This window comes from Podarcis bocagei (assembly GCF_964188305.1).
Source record: "Podarcis bocagei genome assembly, chromosome: 6".
In the NCBI taxonomy this organism is placed as follows: Eukaryota; Metazoa; Chordata; class Lepidosauria; order Squamata; family Lacertidae; genus Podarcis; species Podarcis bocagei.
This window is the reverse complement of record NC_138130.1, coordinates 73,171,084-73,198,348: the sequence shown is the minus strand read 5'-3', so window position 1 is coordinate 73,198,348 and position 27,265 is coordinate 73,171,084. Positions and strand designations below refer to the sequence as shown.

Here is a 27,265-nt window from a genome sequence, read left to right as displayed (position 1 = left end):
CCAACCCACCCCGAGCCCCAGGCCCTTGCCCGGGAGGAGCAAAGCAACACAGCGAGCGGGGTGCGAAAGAACCGCAGCAGGCCAGGCAACAGAGGCAGGAGACAGGCGCCGAGGCCAGACCGCAGTGCGGGGAGTGCACCGCCCCGCACAGCGAGGATGCAGCAAAGATAAGATACGCTGCTGCTCGCCAGATGCCAGTCTCCCTGCGCGCGCACAGGAGCCGAGGCAAGGCGGGCAGGTGTCCAACGCGCCAAGCCAGCAAAAGGAACCTCGCCGCCCGCCGCGGTCGGGGCTGGGCGGACGACTTTCCTCCCGGGCGCGAGGAGGGGAGCGCGTCGCTATCTGCCAGCGATCCCCGCGAAGCAGCGGGCGGAGGCGGCGCCGGCGCTTCGTGAGGAATTCCCCTTTCCGCGGTGGTCTCGCCCGCCGAACCCTCCTCCGAGCGGAGGGCAGCCAATGGGCAGCTGCTGAGCACCCGAAAGAGGAGGTGGGCGACGCGGGAGGGGAGGCTTCCCTCGCAGTCGCCTCCCGTCGCTCAGGAGGGTCGGAGGGGCTGGGTCGCCGCGAGGCACGAGGGCCCTGGTGAGTGGGGAGCCGAGTCGCCCCGGCGCGGGAGGCTTTTCCTATTTGGGGATGGGTGGGGGGCGCCGCGAAGGACTCAGAGCTGCTGTGACCCCGAAGCCTCTCTTGCTCGGGGCTCTCTATTTCACGAGGAAGAGCGCTTTGCGTATGCTCTCCGAGGGGTTCCTTCGCTTGCTAAGGAGGGTCGGTTTCTGCTCGCTGACTGAGCTTGGAGGGGAAGGTAGTCCCTGCATGGGAGAAGCTTGGGTCCAGCGTCGGTGTAACATATTCGGCCCAGCGGCGCGGGAAGGGAAGGAGGCACTTTATCACTTCGGGCGGGACCGTTAGTCGGGCTGCAGCGTTAGGATTTCTTGAAAGCTTTATAGCCCTATCCCAAGGTGTCAGCTTTATATAGCAAATAGATCATCTTTTTTTTTTTATTGCCCTCCCGTCATTCCTGCAAGAGAGTGCTTCCCTCCCCCTCCCTTGTTATTGTCTTACTGACATTTCCAGATAACATCTAAAATAGTAGGAACTTGCAATGCATTAAAATGAAGAAGGAAAGGAATTGATGCAATGACTTGGCCAAAGCTTCATGGCTGAGCTGGGATTTGAACCGGATAACTGAAGGTTCAGCGATATATGGCTGCAAGTTCTCTCTTTCCCCCGAGTTCACCTTTTCTGTTTTAGATCTTGTTGACGCGCAAAGGATTTTTTGTACAGCTTCTGGAATTTGATCTATTCCTTCACAAGTTCTTGAATGGTCTAGGGCACCTTCCAAGGGAATCGCTTATTGGATCCACTCACCTTTCTGTTTTGCCCTTTCACGTAGGCCTTTTGTGGCCTCTGAACTTGTGGTCCTGGGGTCTTTAGCTCTTCCTCTATGCTACCCCCTCCTAGCAGCTGTAACCCATAAGGCTGTGGTGGTGGTGGTGGTGGGATACAGAGGGTATGTGTACCCTTGTTGCAGACCCTGTTTTTTTAATGTCCCCAGGTGGATACACAAAGATTGTAAAGAGGATTCTAAAGGTTTGGGGGCTATAGTACTCTTCATTTTATATCAGCTTCTTCTGCAGCTAAATCCTGGCTAAGGAAGACCCTGAGAGAATCTTGCTTGATCTAGCCCAGTGTCTCTTTCCCACAGCTGTCACTCAGATGCCTATGAGAGGCTCACCAAGCAGAGTATGAGGGCTATAGCTGTCCTTCCACAGCAATTAGTATTCAGAGCCATGGTGTCTCTGGTGCTGGAGGTAGTAAAAAAAGAAGGTAAAGGACCCCATGAGGGTTAAGTCCAGTCAAAGGCGACTATGGGGTGTGGCACTCATCTCGCTTTCAGGCCGAGGGAGTTGGCGTTTGTCCACAGACAGCTTTTCGGGTCATGTGGCCAGCCTGACTAAACTGCTTCTGGCACAACTGGACACTGTGATGAGTGCCAGAGCGCACAGAAACAATGTTTACCTTCCTGCAGCAGCGGTACCTATTTACTTGCACTGGCGTGCTGTCAAACTGCTAGGTTGGCAGGAGCTGGGATAGAGCAATGGGAGCTCACTCCATCACGGGGATTCAAACTACCAACCTTCTGATCAGCAAGCCCAAGAGGCTCAATAGTTTAGACCACAGCGCCACCCATGTGGAGGTAGTATAGCTATGATGGTGAGGAGTTGCTGATAGCCTTCATGAGTTTGTCCAGCCCCCTTTAAAACCACCTAAACTAGGGGTCATCACCAGATCTTGTGGTAGTGAATGCCATGGTATAACTGTGTGTGTGCTTCAGTACTTCATTTTGGCTGTCCTGAATCCCTCACTTTTCAGCTTCATAAGAAAGGGAGAAAACCTCATGTCTCTCCACTATCTCCATACCTTGAGTAATTTTCTACACCTTTATTATGACCCCTACCCTACCCTTTTCCCACTCGCTCTATCCCCTTATCAGTTTGGCTGCATCTTTTAAAATTCTGCTTTTTTGAAATACAGCAACCAGAACTGTAAATGGTATTCCAAGTGTGGTCGCACCATAGATTTGGATAAAGGCATTATGATATTTGCAGTTCTGTTTTTGATCCCTTTGCTAATGATCTCTCACAGGGAAATTGCGTTTTTCATAGCTGGCACATACTGTCTTTGCATTTCATGGTAAGCCATAGTTTATGGCTTACGGTGATTGAATAGAACCTATGATGAAGAACCTATAGTATCTGAGTAAGAATAGTAAAGCATGTGGGGTCCAGCTATGGCATCATTTGGACTTGTTTTCAGAAACCTGCCGGCCTGGGTAGATTTGGCCACTCCTTTAATTCTGACTAGAATCTGTAGCTCTGGGGTTCACTGAAGAGTTGTTGTTTTTTCCTGCTAGCAGATCCTAATTATTTATTTCTACTCCAAATTAGGAACTGCATTTAGATAGAGCTCTTAGAATGCTATATCCCAAGAGCAGGTCTGAGGACCCCACTTCAGACGCTTTATATGGGGCTCTTTCTAGCTTCAGCCTCATTCTTCAGACTGCTAATTTAACTGGCATTTTAGGCATGCAGAGTTGTTATTGAACATGCAGAACTATCCCATTTGGATTCCCACAGAGTTAAAGGCATCCAAAACTATAGGCAATTCAGAAAAGAAACCCGCTGAAAAGATTGTTTTTAATTTCTCTCTGCTAGTTCTGTACTGATGGTAGTTTGCTGGTTGGAACTTAGAAAGTTACTAGGGGTTGGATCCATGGAAATTTATGAACTAAGTAGTCAGTGGGATTACTCCATGGAGTAGCCATAAGGCAATATCTGTACGTGGTTCTCAGTATTCACACACAACTAGATCAGAACCATGGTAGAATATGAAAATCCACATACAGTTACTAGCCTAATAACTTCAGAGTCCAAGGGGACGTAGCAAGTTGGAGGTTTCTGAATCCGCCTCCAAGGAAAAGTCTTGGCTTCTCCCCCCCCCCCCCCAACAAGCACTTTGAGAATTGGAATTTTGCTTTAAGACTTGAGGCCTTTGAGGGTGGAGTGTTTAGTATCACTTGCTAATTTGAAACCCACCCATGGGAAAGTTAGGTTTACTGATTGGCTCCAAATCTGGGGTTCCCAAATTGTGGTTGGCAGTTAGATGCTCCTGGCTACTTGTGATTTGTAAAAATGCAATTAAAAACAACAGAACATCTAACACGGTGCATTACAATTGCTACAACAGGCAGAAGAAAAAAATTAAGTGAGCCATCCTCATAAATATTTATGTGGGACACAGGCTGTTCGTATGTGGAAACCACTGCTCTAAATAAACCAGACATGTTTTAAAGGATGGGGGCAGAGGAGGGAGCATGTTCCAATAAAAGGGTTTTGCCACAGTGAAAACCCTATCTGCCTCTCGATGATAGTAGAAAGTAGGTCATGTTGTCTGAGTGCAGGAGGCCCCTGTGGAAAGATTCCACTAAGTGGTCTTTAATACAGACTGGCCTTGCACTATTTGACATAAATCTGAAGCAAGGCATTATGTGTTTTGCAGGAGGGAAGAAGAAGAAAGCCAGCTGCAGATGGAACAAATAGCACCTGTAGTGGCGTGCTGTTCCTGGCTACCTTTGTTTTTGTTCTTGCACAGCAGTTTGAACACATCTCTATAACCAAGAGTGCCTGGATCTGAAATGATCACCCTTCTTGGACCTTGCAGCTTCTTTATTCATACAAATAAAACAGTAGGATTTTCCCTTTTACTCTTATTAATCTATTCTCAAGCATGTGTTCCCCCTTATAATGTGGAGTCATCTTTCAGAATTTCATATGATCTCTGTAATCCCTTTATATAATCTTAACACGTGGTCTCTGCACTGCAGGAGCACGGATTATTTTTAAATATGTATCTGTGTGGCCATGTTCTGCTTCATAGCATTAATTTTCTAAGTGCTTACTGTGTTATTAGGATTCGCTAGCTAATTAGAATTCATTCTCTTACATAATGGAATGAAGTGAAAGCACATTAACAGAAACCCATCCTTACTGGAATAGTTAACAAAATGCAGCTTGTTTCATAATGTGTCCCTGGAATGGTTTTCTGGAGCATAAACAGGAATAATTGAATCAATTTACAGACCCGGAAAGAAGGCAAAGGTCAATGGAAGCAGCAGCCTTCGGATGATCATTGTTAAATATTCAGTGCCGTATAATGCAAGCACCGACTGAGTCTTAAAACTGCAAAGTTTATTCAGAGTAAGTCTCTCTCTTTTAATTTATTTATTTCAGTATATTCTTAAATAGAATTTCACAACCATCTTCCTCTGAGTAGATTCTGTATTGCCTAGCTAGCAATATATTGTATGTGTTGGGCTGCATTACCAACTGTAGTGTTCAGAAAGAACCGAGAGAGGAAAAAGAATAATTCAGTTTAGCATTAGGATGTTTCCTAAATTAAATCTAGGGTCTTGAAATTCATGTAGCTTTCTTAAAACAGGAGATTTCAAAGTGATGCTGAAAGGCTAAGAATTGCGCGCTGTTGGCCATCCATTAGCTGAGCTGTACTGACGTTCTAGTATGCTCACAGATATTATAACTGCTCTGGCAAACTCAGCAATTAGTTTATTGCCTGTTTAGCTACAGAAAGGGAAGTGAAATGTTAGTTTGAGTCTTAACACATCTTCACATAGGGCTTAAGGACAAGAGAAGCTATCAGCAGGGAGGTGGAAAAGAAGAAATGGGGATGTCAGGCAGTTGGGAAGTGCAGGGAAGATGGATGAGAAGAAGGCTGAGGTGTAGAGCATTGGGCTGAGGGAAAACTATGAAAAGAGTGAAGAAAAGGAGGAAATAAAAATAGGTCTTCTGGTATTATGTCCGTATACTGTAACCACTTGCTGAATTAGCGGCTTTCTAGAGAAGAAATATCCCACCCCTGTCATGGACAAAGGCACCATAGGGTGGAATGGAGAGGCCCGTAATCTGGTAGTGTTCTCAGGACTGCTGTACTCTGGAAAAAACCCATTCAGGTAAATGAATAAATTTCACTGGGGATTGGTTACAGATAACAAATTCTGGTGCAAGACTTATTACCTGTTTGTTTTACTATTGGTGTAGCCAAAAGCAGCATTGAAAAGGTGTCTGTAATGCTAAAGAGCCATTCTTCCTCAGCTGAGATACAATGAGGATTTGCCATGCCATTATCTGTTTTTCTTTCCGGTTCCTTTTTTTAATTTTTAATTGCTTAATTTATGCTTCTAACGCTCCTAAATGTCATGTGGGAAACCCATTTTTTATTACTTTAGCTGTATTTTAAGATCTAACTGGAAACTTTCAAAAATGCATTTGCAGGAAGAGGAAATGCAGCAGAAACCTCCGGATGAGATTTCCTGTGTAATACTGAGTAACAATGACACTGGCGCCTGTGGGATATGGGCAACATGGCAGCATCTTACGTGGGTGAGAGAGAGATGAAGGGATCATGTGGCCCAATTTTTCCAAAATACAGATTTTGTGCCTCATTCTGGCAGTGTTGGCGATTCTGGCTTTACTACACAACTTTTACGAATTAGAGGTGAGTGACTCACCTCCTTCTGGGGCAGGGCAAGTAAGTTGGGCAGCATTCCTCCTGTTCACCAGAGCTTTCCCCATGCCAGATTATATACATGTGACTGCACCATATTTTCTTCTTAGGTACATCGTGAAAAGGGCATACCAATAAAATAGCATGGAAGGGTGGGGATAGGGTGGGAGGAATGTGTACGACAGGAATGTGGCCCTCAGCAGGGGGGGGGTGTGGAGTTCCTCAGCCCTGTGTTAAAAGATGGAAGAAGGATTTAGACCTATATCCAAAAAAAACCTGGAATGTGTTCATTTTGGAATGTGCTCTTTCATACCTTAATTTTACATCTGTCTGTAGTAGAGAGCTATCCTTTAAACTCTGGTACACAGGTAGCAGCACAAACTGACTTGCATGTGCAACCAACATGTGCAACATATCACTGGGAAATGCATGGCAGAGTGTGGTCGTATTTATTGTTGCTGGGATTGCCCCAGGCATCAGTGATTTTCGAATATAATATTAGTTCACTTCTTTAAAAAAAACGCACCTTGATCCATCTTTATCACCAGAGGCTCTGGTGGCCTCAGTAGCTTGGAGTACCAGCTGTTTTGCCAGCCACAGCCATTCCTGGACAGTGATAGATAGCCATGTAATCTGTGTGCTAGTCACCTTCCATGGGAAATTTGCTTGGAGATGGTTTGGAAGCTGCAGCTTATGTGGAATACAGCTGTCAGGGTCTTCACTGATTTAACCAGGTAAAATCCTATTACAGTACGGTATGTTGATTCTGAAGGGTTTGCACTGGTTGCTTATATACTACTTTGTCAATTCAATATCTTGCCCTTAACTTTGAAAGCCCTAAATGAGTTGGGGCCTTCTTCTTGGGCCCCTCCTGTTTTTGTTTTTTAAAAAGGCTTACAAATAGTTAAAACAAGCATCTCATGCAGAGTTTTATTATCATTAAAAAACCATCCAGCTGAACTCCCAGTATTGCTTCCATTTGACAATTCTACTGTATTAGAGCCTCATCTTGGGCAGAACTTTCTACACTATTTTTTATTTATTAAAATATTTATGAACTCCTCTGTGTTGGTAGTATACAATAATAAAGGAATTCTTGAACACCCAAAGCCACAAAACCGTAAAGGAAGCATCCCTAAATTTTACTTAGAGTAAACCTACTGAATTTTAACGAACCTAAGCAACTCACGTACATTAATTGCAATGTGTCTTCTCTAAGTAGGGCTAACACTGAATACAACCCGTAATAACCATGTTCAGCATAAAATCTTCAATAATGCCAACAAACAGGTCAGATACTGAACTACCCTCAACATGCCCAAATGCCTAAGTTAAAAGCCAGGTTTTAAATTGACACCATACTATAGCCAACATGGTTGCCTGCCAGGCGCCTATGACGGGCAGGACATTCCAGGGCATCACAATGGAATACTTTCTCATGCACATCTGCATCATGCAACCCCATGTATTCTTGCAGTTTAATGGGAACTCTCTGCATTCAGAAGGTCCCAAATTCAGGTACTGCTGGGAAATACCTCCTGATCTGAAATACTCCAGCCCTGCTGTCAGTCACTGTACACCATCCTGAGCTTGACAGCTCAAGGGTCTGACTCTCTGTATGAGGAAGCTTGTTACATTTTGCTGTTCTGGGGATCTTTATTATCATGCTTTTCGTTGGCTGCAAACCGCTTGTGTATCCCATGAGTGGTATATAAACGCTGTTAGAAAGAACACTTCAAATCTCTTTATTTGTGCTGTGAATAGGCCTGCTTCTAATAGCTTCCTTCTATTGCAGAATCTGAACGAAGCAGGTTTAAAGTGGTTGGTAGAAGATGATGACCAACAGCCATCGTTACAGATGACTAAAATACCCAGAAAGCTGTACTGTGGATATGAGCGCCAAGTCTTGTCCAAGAGAGAACAAGGGGAAGAGGAGTCTTTATTTGCTGCTATACAGTGGCCCAAACCTCCGGAGGACAAAACCCCATTTGTGAGGAGCACTGACCCCTCCCATAGCAACTTTGTGATCCTGAACACCCGTACACATTTCAAGGTTGGCGATCAGCTGGAGGTGCTGGTCCACATGAAAGACTATGAAGGCAAGCCAAAGCGTTACGGTGGGGACTACCTTCAGACAAGAATCCACTCTGCCCACCTGAAGGCTGGAGCCACAGGAAGAGTTGTAGATTACCAGAATGGATCTTACAGAGTTTTTTTCACTTTACTCTGGCCAGGGGAGGTCACAGTATCTGTGGCGCTGGTCCACCCTAGCGAAGGGATCCAAGTACTTCAGCGTTTACGAGAAGAGAGACCAGACAGGGTCTATTTTAAAAGCCTATTCAAATCAGGGAGAATTTCAGAAACGACTGTGTGCAATGTCTGTTTGCCAGGAGATATGCCGGTGTGTAACTTTACGGATCTTTACACCGGTGAGCCATGGTTTTGCTACAAGCCAAGAAAGCTCTCTTGCGCCACGAGGATCAGCCATTACAAAGGGGGGTATCAAAAGGGCCTTCTGACCTCAGAAGAGAGTCGCCTTTTCCAAAGGTACATGCTCTCTCATACCCCACTGTTGCTTCTGTTTGGGACTGCTTTATGTTGGTTCTCTGATATTTTCATTTCATTTTAAATTACTTGTATTGTTGAGGAAAGGTCCATAGTTTTCAGGGACCCCTTACCTTGGGACTTCTGTCCAATATGTATATTGGGTCCAATATGTATGTCAATATGTACAGTCAAACCTCGGTTGCCAAAAGTAATCCATTCCAGAAGACGGTTCGACTTCCGAAACGTTCGACAACGAAGGTGCAGCTTCTGATTGGTTTGGTTGCAAGAGTTTCTTGCACTCAAGTGGAAGCCGCGTCGGATGTTCGGGTTCCGGGTTTTTGGTATTCAGGAGCTGAAACATTAAAAAACAGAGCCATTCCAGAACTGAGGTTTGACTAAATAAAAAAAATTCCTTCCAGTAGCACCTTAAAGACCAACTAAGTTAGTTCTTGGTATGAGCTTTCGTGTGCATGCACACTTCTTCAGATACACATGAGGTTTGACTGTATATGTTCTGGCCATAATATATACATTTTGCAGAGAAGAGTTACCATTGGTATATTAGTGGCACAGTTAAGCCCTCTTTTGACTGTGGATGTGCATCTCTATGTAGGGATTTCCTACGTATGTCGACTGCGATAATTTAATGTGCCAGAACTGTTTTTAAAAAGGCAAGTTGGGATCAGGTCCCCAACAAACAGGGAGAGGAATTTTACCTGTTTCATCCTCTTGCTGCAATCCTCCCTTTTGCGTCAGGAGGGAAGATTCCATTTATACCAGTTGGAGCTTCCCTCCAAGTGTAAATAGCAACTTTTAAAAACTGGGGTGGGGGATTTTTTGTCAAGACCACAGCAAGATGGGAAATGGTTAAACTCTCCCTCCTAGCCTTCCATGACCCCAATCCTGAATGCCTCCCCTTTTTTTGTTTTTAAAAAGCAGTCACATTAAATTCAATAACACATTTCGCAGACCTGTAATTCACCACCTATGTTCCTCAAAGTGTAATAAGCTGAAGTTTGAGGAATAGGGAAAGAGGCTGGAGAGGGGGGAGGGATCCCTGTATTCTGCTTTGTAGTCCACATACACCCACCCACTTGCAAATAAGAGACTTCTGGGGACACTGTGTGCCTGAACTAATAATAGCTGGGGAATCAACATTGACATGCAGAGCTAAAATCAAAAGAGGAGTGTTATAACTATGACAGTAATGTACCAGTTTGGCCTTGGGTATTTGACCTTAGGCAAATGTGACTTTTTATCACTGAATTTCGTTTTGTTTTGTTTTTGTTTATTTAGTGATGTGAATATCAAAGTGCCAATTTCCTCCAGTGGCCCTGATACTGTGCTCGTAAGGCCCTTAAGGCATGCAGGTAAAGTTAAACATTTGAAAGACTTTGTTTCAAACCACAAAAAGCCTTAATTTTGTTTTACACCACAAAAGTCTTTTGCACATGTTAGATTTAATCGGAGGAAACTGCGAATGCATCCGGCAAGTGACAGTTTGATTCAGTGTGGCAATGTATTGCTGATCAGAAGCTGTGGGAGAATTTTTATTAGTGGCAGTAACATATCACTTTAGAGTGAAAAGTGCTTCGTGTACATTATCTTGGTAATTCTTCCAACAATCCTGTACTGTAGGTCCGAATTGTTACCCTTACACTGCTGATGAGGAGGCTGAGTGAATCATGACTTTGTGGCTGAAATGAGTTTTGAACCAAGGACTGCCAAGCATACATTATTGACAACAATGTTAAATGCAAGCACTCAGTGCCTGCCAAATTAAATTAGATAAACACCAACTCAGCCAGTCATATGGATTTGCTCAGACGTCATGTTAAGTTCCTGTGCTTTTGTGGTGCACCTACGTAAATTTAAGAATCCGTTGTTTTTGTAAAAAGTCACAAAATGGTACCGGTCATGAGGAAAGTATGTAGCTCCTTACAAATGATCTCCATGGGCATGAGCCAGTACAGTGGTACCTCGGTTTAAGAACAGTCCGGTTTAAGAACGATTCGGTTTACAAACTTTGCAAAACCGGAAATAGTGTCCCGATTTGAGAACTTTACCTCAGTCTAAGAACAGAATCCAAATGGTGGAAGGGCACCGGTGGCGGGAGGCCTCATTAGGGAAAGCGCGCCTTGGTTTAAGAACAGTTTCGGTTTAAGAACAGACTTCCAGAACAGATTAAGTTCATGAACCAAGGTACCACTGTAGTTGCCTTTTCACTCCCCACAACCATGATTTGCATTAGGCATGCAGGTGGAAAGGAATACTGGATTATCCTAGCAACAAAATATCGATCACAATCCAACAGAAAAGTGAGTGCTGTGTGCTTTAGTTTTCATTCGACTGTGGCCATTGATTGCTGGAGAAATGCAATCTACCTACAACAAAAATACTTCCTTGAAGAAAGATATCTAGAATCTCCATGATAGGCAAGTAATAACAGCTTATTCTCTCTCTTGCACACACACATGCTTGGAAAAGCCTTGGGTCTCTGAAATTTTGTTGGGGGATTCACCTGCAGATAAAAGGATTTGTCTACCAAAGTGAATGTCATTGATTGCTTTGCAAAATATGGAAACTTAGCACAGTGTGCTTATTAAATCTCAGTTATTAAATGTTTTCAAACTTCATGAACTTAATTACCAGCATTTTAGCAGGCTTGATGTTATGCTCCTATTTGATTTACTCATATAATTATAACACATGAATTTTCAGTTCTAACTAGCAATTCAAAATTCTCTTTCAGAGATGGACAATCTGGAAAGATCTCAAAGCCCTGATGTATTTCCTTCTGGTTACTATTATGAAGATGAATGGCGAGCAAGAACACAGTGGATTCGGCATTTTAACAAGTCATCAGATATTACCGAATGTTTACAAGGGAAACTTATCCACTTCTTTGGAGACTCTACAATCAGGCAGTGGTTTGAATATCTGACAACATTTGTTCCAGGTCACTATTTTTGCCTTGCCTTTGCAGGTGTTTCAAATATATATACAGAAATATGAGAAAATGTTAATGCTTATACTCTTGATGTAGAGATTGTGGGATATCGGTCATCACTTTGTAAGTGATTTTAATTTCGCTGATTGTGTTTCTGGGATTTGGAAGAGCTAGAACTGCAAAGTTTTGGCATTTACTTTAAATCTCTCTTAATTCTGTGTCACCCTAAGAGTTGGTTAAGAATGCCCTTTTCATGTGCCTCAGGATTACTCTTTCAAGCCTCACCCCTCCCTCAACAAAATGGTTCTTTTTAGGAAATAAAGTGCCCTTCTCTTTCTTACGGCATATTTTAATAGTGGTGGGAGAGCTATTGCTAAAGAAAAGAAAAAAAATAGGAGAAACAGTAATAATGGGATGGACATGTGCAAATACACACATTTATGCTTGCATTGGTAGTGAGGAATCCAGGATTGAGCCAAAAGTCTTATAGAAGAGATGGATATTTGAGCAGCGATGGAAAAGAATAGAGTTCTGCAACATTACCGGGTGATCTAATAGGGAATATGCATGTCTCTCTGTGTGTGATTTGAAGGAGAAGTTGAGAGGTGATGCAAGGGCATGGAAAGATTTCTGAAGGAGTCGTTTGTTAAGGGTGTAGAAAGCGATGGGATAACAGCGTTGGATGTGGAAGAAGGAATTGGATGACCTGAGCAGGGCAACTCTACCATTAGCAGCAGTTGTTGGGGTAGTTGTCGGCTATTCCTCCTGAGCCCCCAGTTGCTCCCCTCTGGGAGGACAGAACTGTGTAAGCCTGTCTTGGGCCCCTAAAGTAAGCTGCTGCTTCAGATAGAATGGAGGATGCAATACTTTTGAAGTAAGATTCACTTGCGAGTCCAATCAGTTTTTTTATATATTGACCGGGTGGCGAGTGCTTGCATGTGCCATTTTGTCATTTTCCTCAGGCACCAAAACGTTGTGCTCCAGCTCTGGGTTCGATTGACAAGAAAAGAAGTCAAATTACCTTGGTTGCAGAGCTGTGGACAGAGATAGGATAGCTCAGGAGTAGCACAGGAAAGGCAGGAGGAAAGAGGCGATAACACAGGTGGGGGTTGAACAGGAAGTGATTTTGTGATGTAGTGAAAGGAAGGGGTAGATGTTTGGAAACAGTGTATAGCAAGAAAAGGTAATGATTTGGTGGCAGATTAAATAAGGGGAACAAAAGAGAGGCACCAACCCTGAGCACAGGGCCAAATGAGGGTTACCTGTTTAGATGGTTCAATTAATGTAACAGACTTTCCCTTCTGCAATGAAGGCGTTTCTAGTTGAGTATATTTGTCAAACACTGTTTTAAGATATGGGCCCAGTTCATTACTGCAGGCTTCACGAAGCTGGGAGCGAGTCAGGCTGAATGCTGTTCCTCGACCCTTTTCTCCTTCCTCACACCTTGCTTATTTTCTTGGTTTTATTAGCTGACATTAGGGCAATTCTGACTCAATACAAGGCATTATCTTCTTGCCAAAGTGCACTGGGATGGGTAAGAGGAGAAGCATTTGACCCTGATGCTTCTTCCTGGCTTCATATTGATCCTCCAAGCTGTGCCAGTTTAAATGGTTGGAATTGATACTCATGAAAACTATTGTGTGTTTGCTTTCCCCCCTGTCCTGTGTGAATGTTATACAGAGGACCCTAACAATTATTGTTTTCCTTTACAGAGAGTTGCAACAGGCAGTCACTCGGTGATTCTTTTTTGTTTGCTTGTTTGTTTCAGATCTCGTGGAATTAAACCTTGGCAGCCCTAAAAATGTTGGGCCCTTCATGGCTGTGGACTCGGTGCATAACATCCTACTAAACTTCCGCTGCCACGGGCCCCCTATTCGCTTCTCCACCGTGTTTAGCAGTGAGCTGCATTACATTGCCAACGAACTGAATCGCATTGTAGGCGGGAGGAACACTGTGATAGCCATAACTATTTGGTCTCACTTCAGCACTTTCCCTGTAGAAGTGTACATCAGGAGACTGAGGAACATTCGCAAGTCCATCGTACGGCTTCTGGATCGGAGTCCCAAGACACGGATAGTCATCAAAACCGCCAACGTTCAGGAGCTGGGGCCGGAGGTTAGCCTTTTCAACAGCGACTGGTATTCGTATCAGCTTGACACAATCATGAGGAAGATGTTCTCAGGAATTGGAGTGCACTTTGTGGATGCTTGGGAGATGTCGCTGGCACACCATTTGCCACACAAATTGCACCCAGAAGATGTTATTGTCAAAAACCAGTTAGATGCTTTCTTGTCTTTTGTGTGTCCGGTGGAAACGCACTACAGCCTCGTAAAAGGAATCCATAATCAATTGTGGTCTCTGTTTCTGTAGTTCACTTACGGACACGTTCTGCACTAGTTGTTTGTTGCTGATTTGGGGTGCCCCTAGCCTGCATCTGATTCTCCAAGCCTGCACTGTAGCACACATAATTCATACTTGGAATGTCTGGGGACTGGTTGTTTTAATTTTTTAAAAAGTAAGACTATATGTGTGGATACCTCTTTACAATGCACACCTGAGAATGAAGGTGTCCACAACTCCACTTGCCATTCTCACTACAATAAATGTTCTGCCACCATCTGGTAAGATAATGAAAGTATTCGCAGCAGCAGCCGCCTCCTTCAGCTTGGAGCTAGGGAGAGAGGCCACAGCACAATGCCAGAGCACATGTTCGAGATACTGAAAATTCCAGGTTCAGTTGTCAACATTTTCATAATAATAATAATAATAATAATAATAATAATAATAATAATAATAATTTATTATTTATACCCCGCCCATCTGGCTGGGCTTCCCCAGCCACTCTGGGCGGCTTCCAAAAAAATACTAAAACACTGCAATACATCAAACATTAAAAGCTTCCCTAAACAGAACTGCCTTCAGATGTCTTCTAAAAGTCTGGTAGTTGTTGTTCTCTTTGACATCTGGTGGGAGGGCATTCCACAGGGAGGGCGCCACTACCGAGAAGGCCCTCTGCCTGGTCCCCTGTAACTTCGCTTCTCTCAGTGAGGGAACTGCCAGAAGGCCCTCGGAGCTGGACCTCAGTGTCCAGGTTGAACGATGGGAGTGGAGATGCTCCTTCAGATATACTGGTTAAAAGAATGCCGTGAATGTCTAGCTTGGGACCAATTCGGATGGTCCGCCCCCGCCACTTAATGGATCCAAATGGTTTCCAGAGAGTGGTAGGGGATGCTTTATCCCATGTTGATGGCCTTTCAGCTGATTCCCTGGTGGCCCGCTGGAATGCGGAGTTAACCAGGGCTATCGACTGTCTGGCTCCGAAGCGCCCTCTCCGATTGCATGGAGCCCGGACAGCCCCGTGGTTTTCTTCGGAGCTGAGGGCGATGAAACAATCGCTGAGACGGCTAGAGCGTCGGTGGCAGAAAACTCACTCCGAATCTGACCGGACACAGGTTAGAGCTCAACGTCGAGCCTACCAAGTGGCGATAGCGACGGCGAAGAAGACTTTCTTCACCGCCTCTATTGCATCTGCAGAAAATAGTAGCAGGAGACTCTTTCAGGTGGTCCGCAATTTAACGGAACCACCTTTACCACCGGGGCCTTGTAAAGACCCCAAGATCTCCTGCAACGATTTTGCAAAGTTTTTTGCAGATAAAATCACTCATATTCGGAAGGAGCTAGACACCACCGTGGGAGCAGGGCTGGGGCGGGAGAGTGCTAGAGCCCTGTCTGGTCAAGTTGCATGGAATCAATTTCAATCCGTTACCCCCGAGGATGTGGACAGGCTGCTTGGACGAGTGAAACCAACCACCTGTCTCCTTGATCCTTGCCCATCCTGGCTTATAAAAGCTAGCCGGGAAGGGCTGGGCGATGGGCTCTGCGGGGTGGTGAATGCTTCCCTCTGTGAGGGAACATTCCCAGATCCGCTGAAAGAGGCGGTCATTAAACCGCTTCTTAAAAAACCATCTTTAGACCCGGCCAGTATGGCCAACTATCGCCCAGTCTCAAATCTTCCATTCTTGGGCAAGGTGATTGAGCGAGTGGTTGCTGAACAACTCCAGGCACGCCTGGAGGATGCGGACCATTTGGATCCCTTCCAATCAGGGTTCAGGCCTCATCATGGGACTGAAACTGCCTTGGTCGCACTGGTTGATGATCTCCGGCGAGCTAGGGACAAAGGTGAGAGTTGTTTCCTAGTTCTGCTGGATCTCTCAGCGGCCTTTGATACAATTGACCATAACATCCTTCTGGACCGTCTAGAGGGGTTGGGAGCTGGGGGCACTGTTATACAGTGGTTTCGCTCCTTCCTCCTGGGCCGTGTTCAGAAAGTGGTGGGGGGGGATGAGTGTTCAGACCCTTGGGCCCTCACTTGTGGGGTGCCTCAGGGTTCCGTCCTCTCCCCCATGCTTTTTAACATCTATATGAAGCCGCTGGGAGAGATCATCAGGGGGTTTGGACTGGGTGTCCATCAATATGCAGATGATACCCAGCTCTACCTTTCTTTCAAATCAGAACCAGTGAAGGCGGTGAAGGTCCTGTGTGAGTGCCTGGAGGCGGTTGGAGGATGGATGGCGGCTAATGGATTGAAGTTGAATCCTGACAAGACAGAAGTACTGTTTTTGGGGGACAGGGGGCGGGCTGGTGTGGAGGACTCCCTGGTCCTGAATAGGGTAACTGTGCCCCTGAAGGACCAGGTGCGTAGCCTGGGAGTCATTTTGGACTCACAGCTGTCCATGGAGGCGCAGGTCAATTCTGTATCCAGGGCAGTTGTCTACCAACTCCACCTGGTACGCAGGCTGAGACCCTACCTGCCCGCAGACTGTCTGGCCAGAGTGGTGCATGCTCTAGTTATCTCCCGCTTGGACTACTGCAATGCGCTCTACGTGGGGCTACCTTTGAAGGTGACTCGGAAACTACAGCTAATCCAGAATGCGGCAGCTAGACTGGTGACTGGGGGCGGCCGCCGAGACCACATAACACCGGTCTTGAAAGACCTACATTGGCTCCCAGTACGTTTCCGAGCACAATTCAAAGTGCTGGTGTTGACCTTTAAAGCCCTAAACGGCTTCGGCCCAGTATACCTGAAGGAGCGTCTCCACCCCCATCGTTCTGCCCGGACACTGAGGTCCAGCGCCGAGGGCCTTCTGGCGGTTCCCTCATTGCGAGAAGTGAAGCTACAGGGAACCAGGCAGAGGGCCTTTTCGGTGGTGGCGCCCGCCCTGTGGAATGCCCTCCCATCGGATGTCAAGGTGATGGACAACTACCTGACATTCAGAAGACATCTTAAGGCGGCCCTATTCAGGGAAGCTTTTAATGTATGATATTTTAGTGTTTTTTGGTTTCTGTGGAAGCCGCCCAGAGTGGCTGGGGAAACCCAGCCAGATGGGCGGGGTACAAATAATGAATTATTATTATTATTATTATTATTGTGGGTCCCCCTGTATTACTATTGTTATAAATTTATTCATACCCCTGATGGGACTCAAGGCAACTTACAGGTATATATAGATATGAACCTGCCAAAAGCAGGAAAACAACAAACTGGTTGGCCACTGTGAGAACAGGGTGATGGACTAAATGGCCATTTGGCTAGCTCCAGCAGAGTTTTTCTCACGTAGCAGAGCTGGAAGAAAACCTTTCCTGAGACCTTAAGAGAGAACTGCTTCAAGTCACAAAATACTGCCCTAGATAGATTGTTTGATTTAGGCTATGTACACAGGCAGCCTCTGAAATGTGCAGGAGTTGTTTTTACAGTGTACACACACCTACGCACAATAACAGCATCTAAACCAGCAGCTACTACGAGGGATGTCTGTACACACAGGTGGGCTTATTTTCAAACTAGTACACAATCGTGTTCTCCATTGCCTTCCATTCAGTTGGTGGTTCCGCTGAGATTTTGCAAAACAATATATACTGCAATCTTTCCAAAGAGAGGGTCTCTTTCCAAAGAGAGACCCCAGCAGAATGGGCTTTAATTGGACAAATAGTGTGGAGCAGGGACAACGTGGGGTGATGTCATTTGTCCAGCACTCCCCAAAGGTGCTTACATCCTGCACTGAATGCACAACATACATAAGAAGAGCCTTCTGGGCAAGGCCAATGGCCCATCTAGTCCAGCATCCTGTTCTCTCAGAGGGTGAACAGTTGCTTGTGGGAAACTAGCAAGCAGGATATGAGTACAAGAGCATTCTCTCCTCCAGTGGGTTCCAGCAACTGACATTCAGAAGCGGTACTTTCCTCCAACTGCGAAGGCAGAGCATAGCAATTGCGACTAGTAGACATTGATAGCCTTACCCTCATGAATTTGTATAATCCATCTAAGTTGGGGGCCGCCACTGCCCCCTGCAAGATTGAGTTCCATAGTTTAACACTGCGTGGCATGAAGAAGTGTGTGCATGCCCTTAACACACATTTACATCCATATTTGCTAGCTCTGCTGCTTGAAATTCTTTTAACTGGAGATGCTGGGGATTGAACCTGAAGACAATTATTTCCAAAAAATAATCATAATTGAAATATGAAAAAAGGGAGGAACTAAATCCAAATTAACTGAATACTAATGAAAGTTTTACAAAAGAAAGGAACTACCAAAATATTTCATTTACAGATAGGTAGCCGTGTTGGTCTGCCATAGTCAAAATAAAAAAAATCCTTCCAGTAGCACCTTAAAGACCAACTAAGTTAGTTCTTGGTATGAGCTTTCGTGTGCATGCACACTTCTTCAGATACTTCTGTGTATCTGAAGAAGTGTGCATGCACACGAAAGCTCATACCAAGAACTAACTTAGTTGGTCTTTAAGGTGCTACTGGAAGGAATTTTTTTTATTTTTACCAAAATATTTGTAAATCTAAAAGAAGAAAAGTATAACCATTTTCCTGGTGCACACCCCTACCACCCCATCTCTTTATCTCCCCCTGTTTTGGTGCCCAAGACATCTGCATGCAGGACACCCACTTTACTAATAGTTGGAGTGTTTTAATAAATTAAACATTTTGTATGGCTCGGTGGCTACCTCCTGAGTTACTTGATACTTTCCAAGGGAAAAATTTAAATGTCACCTACACTGGTATAAGTTTTAAGATCTTAAGACTGATTAGCTTTCTCTGTGAACTGCATGTTTTCAAGGGGCTTTTCGGTAGCTGACATCTGAACTGCAGGTAGCAAAAAATGATGCTTGAGATCGCAACAAACAAGTCTGAAATGTCATTGATTCCTGATTTTTTTCCTTTTTAAATAAAAGTCTGTAAGAGCTGTTTTGAAGACAAACTGTTGCTATTTAACATTTTGGTTCACTTCAGTGATGTTCCTGGGTACAGAAGGCAGACTTGACATGGTCGTCACCTAGAGGGGACTTGTAGATTACAATAGATGGAACAAGACATGGATTTGGATGAAGCCAAAGACGTATTGGCAGTAGGCCAGGGGAGAGATGGAGGGGCAGGAAAGTAAAGTTGGTTTGAGTAAGGGGTGGGATGGTTCAAGGGAACCTGTCTTGCAGGAGATAGAGGTTTGATCAGAAGAAGGCATGGCATCAGGCATAAGAGATGGGAAGGAGGCTAAAAGACATTTGGGAAACAAGCATGTCTACCCGTTGTCTAAGCTCCTGCAAGCCCACAAAGAATGTACAGAAATTATCCAGTCCTTTAAAAACTGTTGCGTGTAAAGCAGGCCCAGAACATCTTACCCGTTGAACCATAAAGAAACTGAATTTCGTTTACTCTGAACCTGTTTCTGTTGATATTAAATAAGTCTACACCAATACCTGCGATTAAACTATTTCTCTATCCACAATCCCTTCTTGTGTGTATGTTTGGTGCTGTTATTGTGACAGCTTTTTAAAATTACCAGATCTATCACCACCTCTTTCTTTTCATGGCCAGCTGAAAGGATGACAGTATATAAAGGATGGCAGACTATAAAGAAGGGAAGGACTTGACTGTTGGATTTGTCACCTTTGATGTTTCTGTTGTTTGTTCATCCTACTTCTGATACTGACAAGTGGCATCTATTTACAATTTCCCAACATTTCATCTCACACTCTGACTAACAGTTTCAAGCATCCACATAGGCTGGTGTTTGGACCAAGACTATACTACTACAGTACAAGTAAAATGCAACAGCATGGTCAGGCATCTAGGAAACTTGGGACATGATTAGCTGTTTACTATGACACCTTCCAATCAGCGGTGCCCAAACTTTTTTCAAAGAGGGCCAGATTTGATGAAGTGAACATGTGTGAGGGCCAACCATTTTGCTTGACGTTTTTTGAACCATTAAAATTAAATGCAAATTATATGCAAAGTAAATCAAATACAAATTAAATATTTTATGCAAAGTTCATTGCACACGACATACTTTTCGTCACATGGATGAAAAATCTAAACAGGTGTTAAATCACTCTGCCTTTCATATCTGAAGGCCAGATAAAACAAAACAAAACCAGGAAGCTGAAATATATGTCAGGAAGATTGTAAAGTGGAATACATATTATTGGTAATAAAGGTTGTCAACTTTTAAGTTCAAAAAATATGAACAGCAACATAACACCAGGTACACATATTGTGTCCAAATATATTTATACCTGATTTAGACCAACTGACATTAACTGAGATTTGACAATGTATTCCTCTCAATTCAAAACAAAACAAAACTTGCCTGCACTAGTGTGAAGGGTGAAACAGAGATTTGGACTGCAGCACATAGGCTAGGTCTGGTTCAAAGGTAGTAGTTTTGATTCGCAAAATGTCACGCAGGTGAGAGCCACTTAGTCTTGTCCTCACACAGTTCTTGTTAAATTCTTTATAAACAGCCACAGTCTCTTGGCATATCAGACAACAGTGATTCCATATTTCAGTGAAGAAATATTCCACTCCACCTGTCCTGGAAGCAGCAGCCCTCACTGACAACTTTCCTTCTCTTATTTACAGTCGCCATTTTAAAAATTGGCCAGAAGGGAAGAGATCATGTGAGCGCAGTGCCAGAGGTTTTGGTCCAAGTGTGTTTGCCCAAGCTCAAATGAATCCTCAATAAAACATTTGCCAACAGATTTGGCCAGCTCATTCCCACCAGGTAGAAAATATTTGCCCTGCAAATGAAAGAAGAAGGTCTCAGGAGTTGATTTGTCAGAGCATAGATCTTTTCCACAGTCGACAGTTTGAGGAGGCTGCATGGATAGGACTGCTATTTTCCCTGATGGCACAACGAAACCAGATGTTATCTGTGTTAGAACAACCAAAGGTACCATGTGCTGGCACCTATTGCACCAAACAGCTACAGCTCCCAAAATACATATGAGGAAATGGCTATTGAACCCACAAGTTTGCAAGAAATGCAAATGTAGGCTTTCAGAAATCTATGGGACTTCATGTTCAGGAAGATGGGGTTATGAAACAAAGACTGCTATCCCAGCGTTATCTATCCACCCATCTTTCCATTTTTGTCCCACCTGTCTCCAAGGAGTTCAAGGCAGTCTATGTGGTCGTTCTCCCCTGCCCTCACTTTAACTCTCACAGCAGCCCTGTGAGGTGGGTTAGGCTGGGAAAAAGTGACTTCCCTCTAAACCACAGCAGTGAGTTTTAAGTAAGAGTGGCAATTTGAAGCTGGTTCTCCCCCCAGGCCTCTAACCACTACATCACAATGGCTTTCAAACTTCTGAAAGGAAGGAAGATATGAGTAGGGAATGTGTGTGTGTGTACACACACAAACACATGCGGTGGGAAAGAACATTTGAATACTATAAATATGCACACAATTGGGTGTTTCGCAGCATAAAAACACAATATAAAAACACAACGCATAATGAAAATAGAAATAAAAACAAGAGCAACCCAATCATTCCACCACACATTTTAAAAGCACCCACTGCAAGAGCAGCATCAGCCAAGCGACCAATCATGCAGCGCCACTGCCGAAGATGCACCAATCGCAGCCTGCCTTGCCCGCCTCTAACCTTCCTTGGTGGAGCGTTGGCTCCAGGGGAGAGCAAGCAGAGCAGCAGGCGCTCAGGGGCCGCAACAGATTGATTTCTACAAATTGCCTGTGGGGCCGTTTTAAACCAGGCTGCGGGCCGGACTGTGGACATGGCTTACAAGGTGTCTGGCTGGGTGCTGGCAAATGTATTCAGAACCGAAATGCCAATTTTGGTTGTTGTCGACTGAAATATACTCAGAGTCGCAAGGTGATTTCATGCTCTTTATTCAGCTCATAGTGGTGAGGAGGAATGAATGAAAGTCCCCTCACAGTATCTGCTTTATATACATTATTTACACAATGGGCTGCACATGATTGGCTAATTCCGGAATTCTACTGTAAGCCAATCAGGTTGTGGATTCACTTCTATCTGGAGCAGGATTGGGTGGTTCCTGCCAACCAATCATACTGCTGCATTGTTCTAGGACCAATCAGACTGCTGCATTCTGAATCCTATTGTTCTAGGACTAATCAGACTGCTGCAATTTGGATCCTATTGTTCTAGGACCAATCAGACTGCTTCAGTTTGGATCCTATTCAACTCAGTACATAACACAACTGACAACAGTAAGGAATTCCATGCTAAAAATAGGTTCTTAAATGTAGATTTATTGAGCTTAGTCAGGACAGCTAGTGGTAATAACTTGGAACACATTTATACATAAAATTTGGCAATTCCAACCAAATCATGCTTTCCTCGCATCAGCCAGACACTTGCATTGAGCACACAGGTGCATTGGCAACCTTTTTTATTTTAAAAAAGGAAGCCTGATTTATTATATGCAAAAACTATGTACAATGTACTTATAAAAGAGTCAAGTCCCATTAGTTGCTCTATTTCCGTAGCATAATTTTATAAATTAATATACAAGTATACTGTATTTTTATACAACTTTATGCATTGATGTATGTATCTGTTTATCTGCTGGTCACTTTAGGAAACTTGGAGTGTACAGTATATACATATAATATGTGTATATTAAATGTATAAGATGCAGTAATGATTTTTACTTTTAGCAGAACCAGTAAAAAGTATCTGCATTTTGTCAAGATCAAGATTTTCAGAAAATTCCATTTCTAAGTAGAAACTAGAAAAAACCAGAGTTGGCTCAAAGGAAATATAAATTTGAAAATTTTAAATCACAGCAAGGATCCAATGAAAACATATATACTCAGTAATAACTGAACTAGTAAGAATGAAAGGAATGTATAAATGAAATATAAAATGGCAGCATAAAAATAAATTGTAAAAAAGAATTTGAGACAACATATGGGTAGCTATGGATATGTGGAAAAAATCCTGTAAATAAAGAAACAACATAATACAAAGGAGATACAAGACAGCAGAAATTCACACAAGAACAATTAGCTAACAGAACCAGTCTGATAACTTCCAATAGAGCACATTTATTTCTGATCCCTAAATTGCATCATTTCTCTAAAATTCTCACTAGTCTAAACTGTTTTTTTTAAAAAAAATCATGGGAGTTTCCTACCTATTCAGCAATTTAATTTAATGATTAAACAGGTGAGGGAAAGAATTATAGCTATCAATCGAAAGCTGGGATCCGAGGAATAGGTTTCTGTGGATTTAGGGTGGAAAGCAAGAGAGATGAATCCAGGAGGAGCCAAATGGAAAATTAGTTCAGGTAGTAATAGAGAGGACATATCTAAAATGGGAGAGTCTGAGTCTCACAAGGTGATAAAGGAAAAATTAAATATCTAGCATGAGTCATTGAAACAGCCCAAATGGGAAAGTATCAAACATGCACACAGTTGATCCCACTTCTCCAAATAGTCTGTAAACAGTAATCTGGACATCATCCATGAAAAATTTACTAGAAGACGCCATAGCATGATACTGTAAAATCTGGAGGTAGAGCTTCCCTTTTTGTAAAATACTGTAATAACCAAATAGTGACCCAGAAATAAGTCTGCAGTACTTAAACAACTGAGAACCACTGCCTTATATCCCTTATATGAATTTTATTGCTATATTTCTGTTGGCCACCTCAATCTACAAAAGCAGATTATAAATACTTTAAAGATATTAAAAAACAAACTTTGTAGGAGTCCTATGCAGTTTTGATGTGGCCACCCCACTTCAGAAGTCTGAGTAGAGATTCTAGGCTCTTAAGGAGAAAACAACTAGATTTTTTGCCTATTCATTAGTTCTCCAGCCAAAGGCCTAGACACAGAAATCAAGATGTCCAAAGGCATGACAATATCTTGAACTGGGGTCAATGTTAGCAGTCTGAATATTCTTTTGAAATGAGATATAAGAACAATCTAGCAGTTAAAAAAATGTACACAAATGAACATAAGTTATGCAGGCAAAGAATTAAAAGGTTGAAATCAGAAGGCTATTATTTTTCTCTCTTAACATGTAGATTTACTTTACAAGGTTTGCTGTAAAAATGGAACCCCTTTTTTTGAAAGAAAACTGTCAGTATTGCTTTGGGCATAGTTTAAGATCCAGCTGCAATGTGGATATCAAGCAATTACCTGCAATCTTTACTACCCCTCCAGATTTACCATACCATAATTTTACAATGCTTAATATTGCAAGAGACACACCTTGTTCTCCTCTCCATTGATTACCATGATGCAGAACACCACAGTCCCTAGCAATTAACTTGTTTTGAGAGTTGGATCATTTGCTGAAAGTGATTCCCGTAACCAGAAAGGTGAGTGATGCAAATTTCAAAAGCGGCAGAGCGATCAAATCATTGCCTTCCAATTTTGTAACCAAGGGTTTGGCCCTGAATACTCTTGGACGTTTTAATCTGATACCGTGTAATACGGTATATCTGAAGGAGCGTCTCCACACCATCGTTCTACCCAGACACTGAGGTCCAGCGCCGAGGGCCTTCTGTTGGTTCCCTCACTGCAAGAAACCAAGTTACAGGGAACCAGACAGATGGCCTTCTCGGAGTGGCACCCGCCCTGTGGACATCAGATGTCAAGGAGAACTACCAGACTTTTAGAAGACAACCGAAGGCAGCCCTATTTAGGGAAGCTTTTAATGTTTGATGTATTACGGTATTTTAATATTTTGTTGGAAGCCATCCAGAGTGGCTGGGGAAGCCCAGCCAGATGGGCGGGGTATAAATAACAAATTATTATATTATTACAATCACTTAAACCAGAGGTTATCAACCTTTTTGGGTCCACGGCTCCCTTGACCAACTACATTCTTTCTGCAGCTCCCTTGTGGGACTCAGGAGCCCAATTATGTCACCCCTTGCCTGCAGAGCTGGCAGCCTCACGCTTTTTCAAACACCCTCCCTTGGGGAGTGTTCCCTCAGTCTCCTCTCCTCTCCATTCTCCTTGGTTTCTATCGAACTTCCCCACATCTCCCGCACAGTGCATTCTTAACAATAAATTTGTCAGCAAGTTGTAACCTTGTTTCGTGTGTTTCTTTGTACTTTTGATTACAGTTTAAGTTTAAATCCCTTATTTTCCAATTACTCTAAAAACATAGCATATTGTCATTTTGACCATTTAAACTTTGATTCTTTCAAAAATATTATCCAATTTCATATATAATCCACTCTCATTGCTGGGGCTAACCTTCCAAATCATGCGGCATCTTATAGTTCATATAACTTGTAATACTTTTGTAAATAATCTTTAAATTTTTTCCAGTCCTCCTCCATTGCTTCTTCTCCCATATCTCGGATCCTGGCAGTCATCTCAGCTAGTTCCATGTAGTTCATCAGTTGCGTCTGCCAATCTTCCAGTGTGGGCAAATCTTGAGTCTTCCAATGCTTAGCAATAAGAATTCTTGCTGCTGTGGTAGCATACATGAAAAAGGTTCTATCCTTCTTTAACACCTTCTGGCCGACAATGCCCAGAAGGAAGGCCTCCGGTTTCTTAGGGAAGGTGTACTTAAACACCTTTTTTAACTCGTTATAGATCATTTCCCAGAAGGCCTTCACTCTTGGACAGGTCCACCAAAGGTGAAAGAATGTCCCCTCAGCCTCCTTGCATTTCCAACATTTATTATCAGACAAATGATATATCTTAGCAAGCTTGACTGGGGTCATGTACCACCTGTATACCATTTTCATAATGTTTTCTTTCAAAGCATTACATGCAGTAAACTTCATACCGGTGGTCCATAACCTTTCCCAGTCCTCAGACATGATATTATGACCAATGTCCTGAGCCCATTTTATCATGGCTGATTTGACTGTCTCATCCTGAGTATTCCATTTAAGCAGCAAGTTATACATTCTCGACAATAACTTGGTCTTTGGTTCTAACAACTCTGTCTCAAGTTTCGATTTTTCCACCTGGAATCCTGTTTTTTTGTCTAACTTAAAAACCTCGTTAATTTGGGCATAGTGAAACCAATCTTGCACCTTACCCTTTAATTTTTCAAAGCTCTGCAACCTCCAATTATCTCCAATGTTTTCTATTATTTCCCAATATTTCGGCCAGCCGGCCTCCATATTAGGTTTTTTCCGAGCCTTGGCCTCTATTGGTGACACCCACCTCGGAGTTTTACTTTCCAATAAGTCTTTGTATTTTTTCCAGACCATAAATATTGCTTTTCTGACAATATGGTTTTTAAACATTCCATATGTTTTTGCCTTGTCATACCACAAATACGCATGCCAACCTAACGAATTATTAAAGCCTTCCAGATCTAGGACATCAGTGTTTTCTAACAGAATCCAATCTTTCATCCAGCAGAAGGCAGCAGCTTCATAGTATAACCTTAAGTCTGGCAGGGCAAACCCCCCTCTCTCCTTTGCATCAGTTAATATTTTAAACTTTATTCGGGGCTTTTTGCCCTGCCAAACAAATTTCGATATATCCTTCTGCCACTTTCCAAAACATTCCACTCTGTCCACAATCTGCAAGGCCTGGAACAAAAACAACATTTTTGGCAAAACGTTCATTTTTATAGCTGCAATTCGGCCTAACAAGGATAATTTCAGTCTTGACCAGATTTCTAGATCTTTTTTAACTTCTGACCAACATTTCTCATAGTTATCTTTAAATAGGTTCAAGTTCTTAGAGGACAGATTAACCCCCAGGTATTTCACTTTTTTAACAATGTTTAGTTCTGTTTCCTTCTGAAACCCCTCTGTTTCAGTAGCTGTCAAGTTTTTCCCTAATACCTTAGTTTTTTGTTTATTCAGCTTAAAACCCGCCACCCGACCAAATTTCTGGATCAATTCTAAAACTCTTTTTGTACTAGATTCTGGCTCCTGTAATGTTAAAACCAAGTCATCTGCAAATGCTTTCAGTTTATATTGTTTCGCTCCGACCCGTATTCCTTGTACCTGCCGGTCCTTCCTAATCATATTCAGCAACACCTCCAGGACCGAGATAAATAATAGAGGGGATAGGGGGCACCCCTGTCGTGTTCCTTTTTCAATATAAAACTCTTCTGTCACCACATTGTTCACTATCAACTTAGCCTTTTGTTCTGAATAGATTGCTTCTATTCCATTCTCAAACCCCCGTCCCACTCCCATCCCTTCCAAGTTTTTCTTCATAAACTTCCAAGAAATATTGTCAAAGGCCTTCTCTGCATCAATAAATATTAGCACTGCTTTGGTGTTGATATTTGTTTGCAACAGTTCCAAGATATCAATAATATTCCTGGTATTATCAAACAAATGCCTGCCTGGAAGGAAGCCTGCTTGGTCCTTATGAATTACTTCATTAAGTACTTTTTTAAATCTGTTTGCCAAAAT

General features: G+C 43.2%; 2 protein-coding genes and 1 long non-coding RNA gene across 3 annotated transcripts in view; 2 read left to right on the top strand and 1 right to left on the bottom strand.

Annotated features, from left to right (window-relative positions):
• The window catches only part of RPL24 (ribosomal protein L24), a 77,100-nt gene that overhangs the window by 23,845 nt on the left and 25,990 nt on the right, over window positions 1-27,265 (bottom strand). The window lies entirely within an intron of this gene.
• Window positions 465-14,027, top strand: NXPE3 (neurexophilin and PC-esterase domain family member 3). The gene is made up of 8 exons (XM_081198087.1): window positions 465-582; window positions 4,060-4,246; window positions 4,640-4,757; window positions 5,850-6,072; window positions 7,877-8,628; window positions 9,925-9,998; window positions 11,381-11,587; window positions 13,347-14,027. The coding sequence occupies exons 4-8, from the start codon at window positions 5,980-5,982 to the stop codon at window positions 13,946-13,948; spliced, it is 1,728 nt and encodes a 575-aa protein (XP_081054213.1). The 5' UTR covers window positions 465-582; window positions 4,060-4,246; window positions 4,640-4,757; window positions 5,850-5,979; the 3' UTR covers window positions 13,949-14,027.
• On the top strand, window positions 17,011-19,373 carry LOC308589735. Its single transcript, XR_014009462.1, has 2 exons — window positions 17,011-18,198; window positions 18,445-19,373. It is a non-coding gene; the product is annotated as an uncharacterized lncRNA (long non-coding RNA).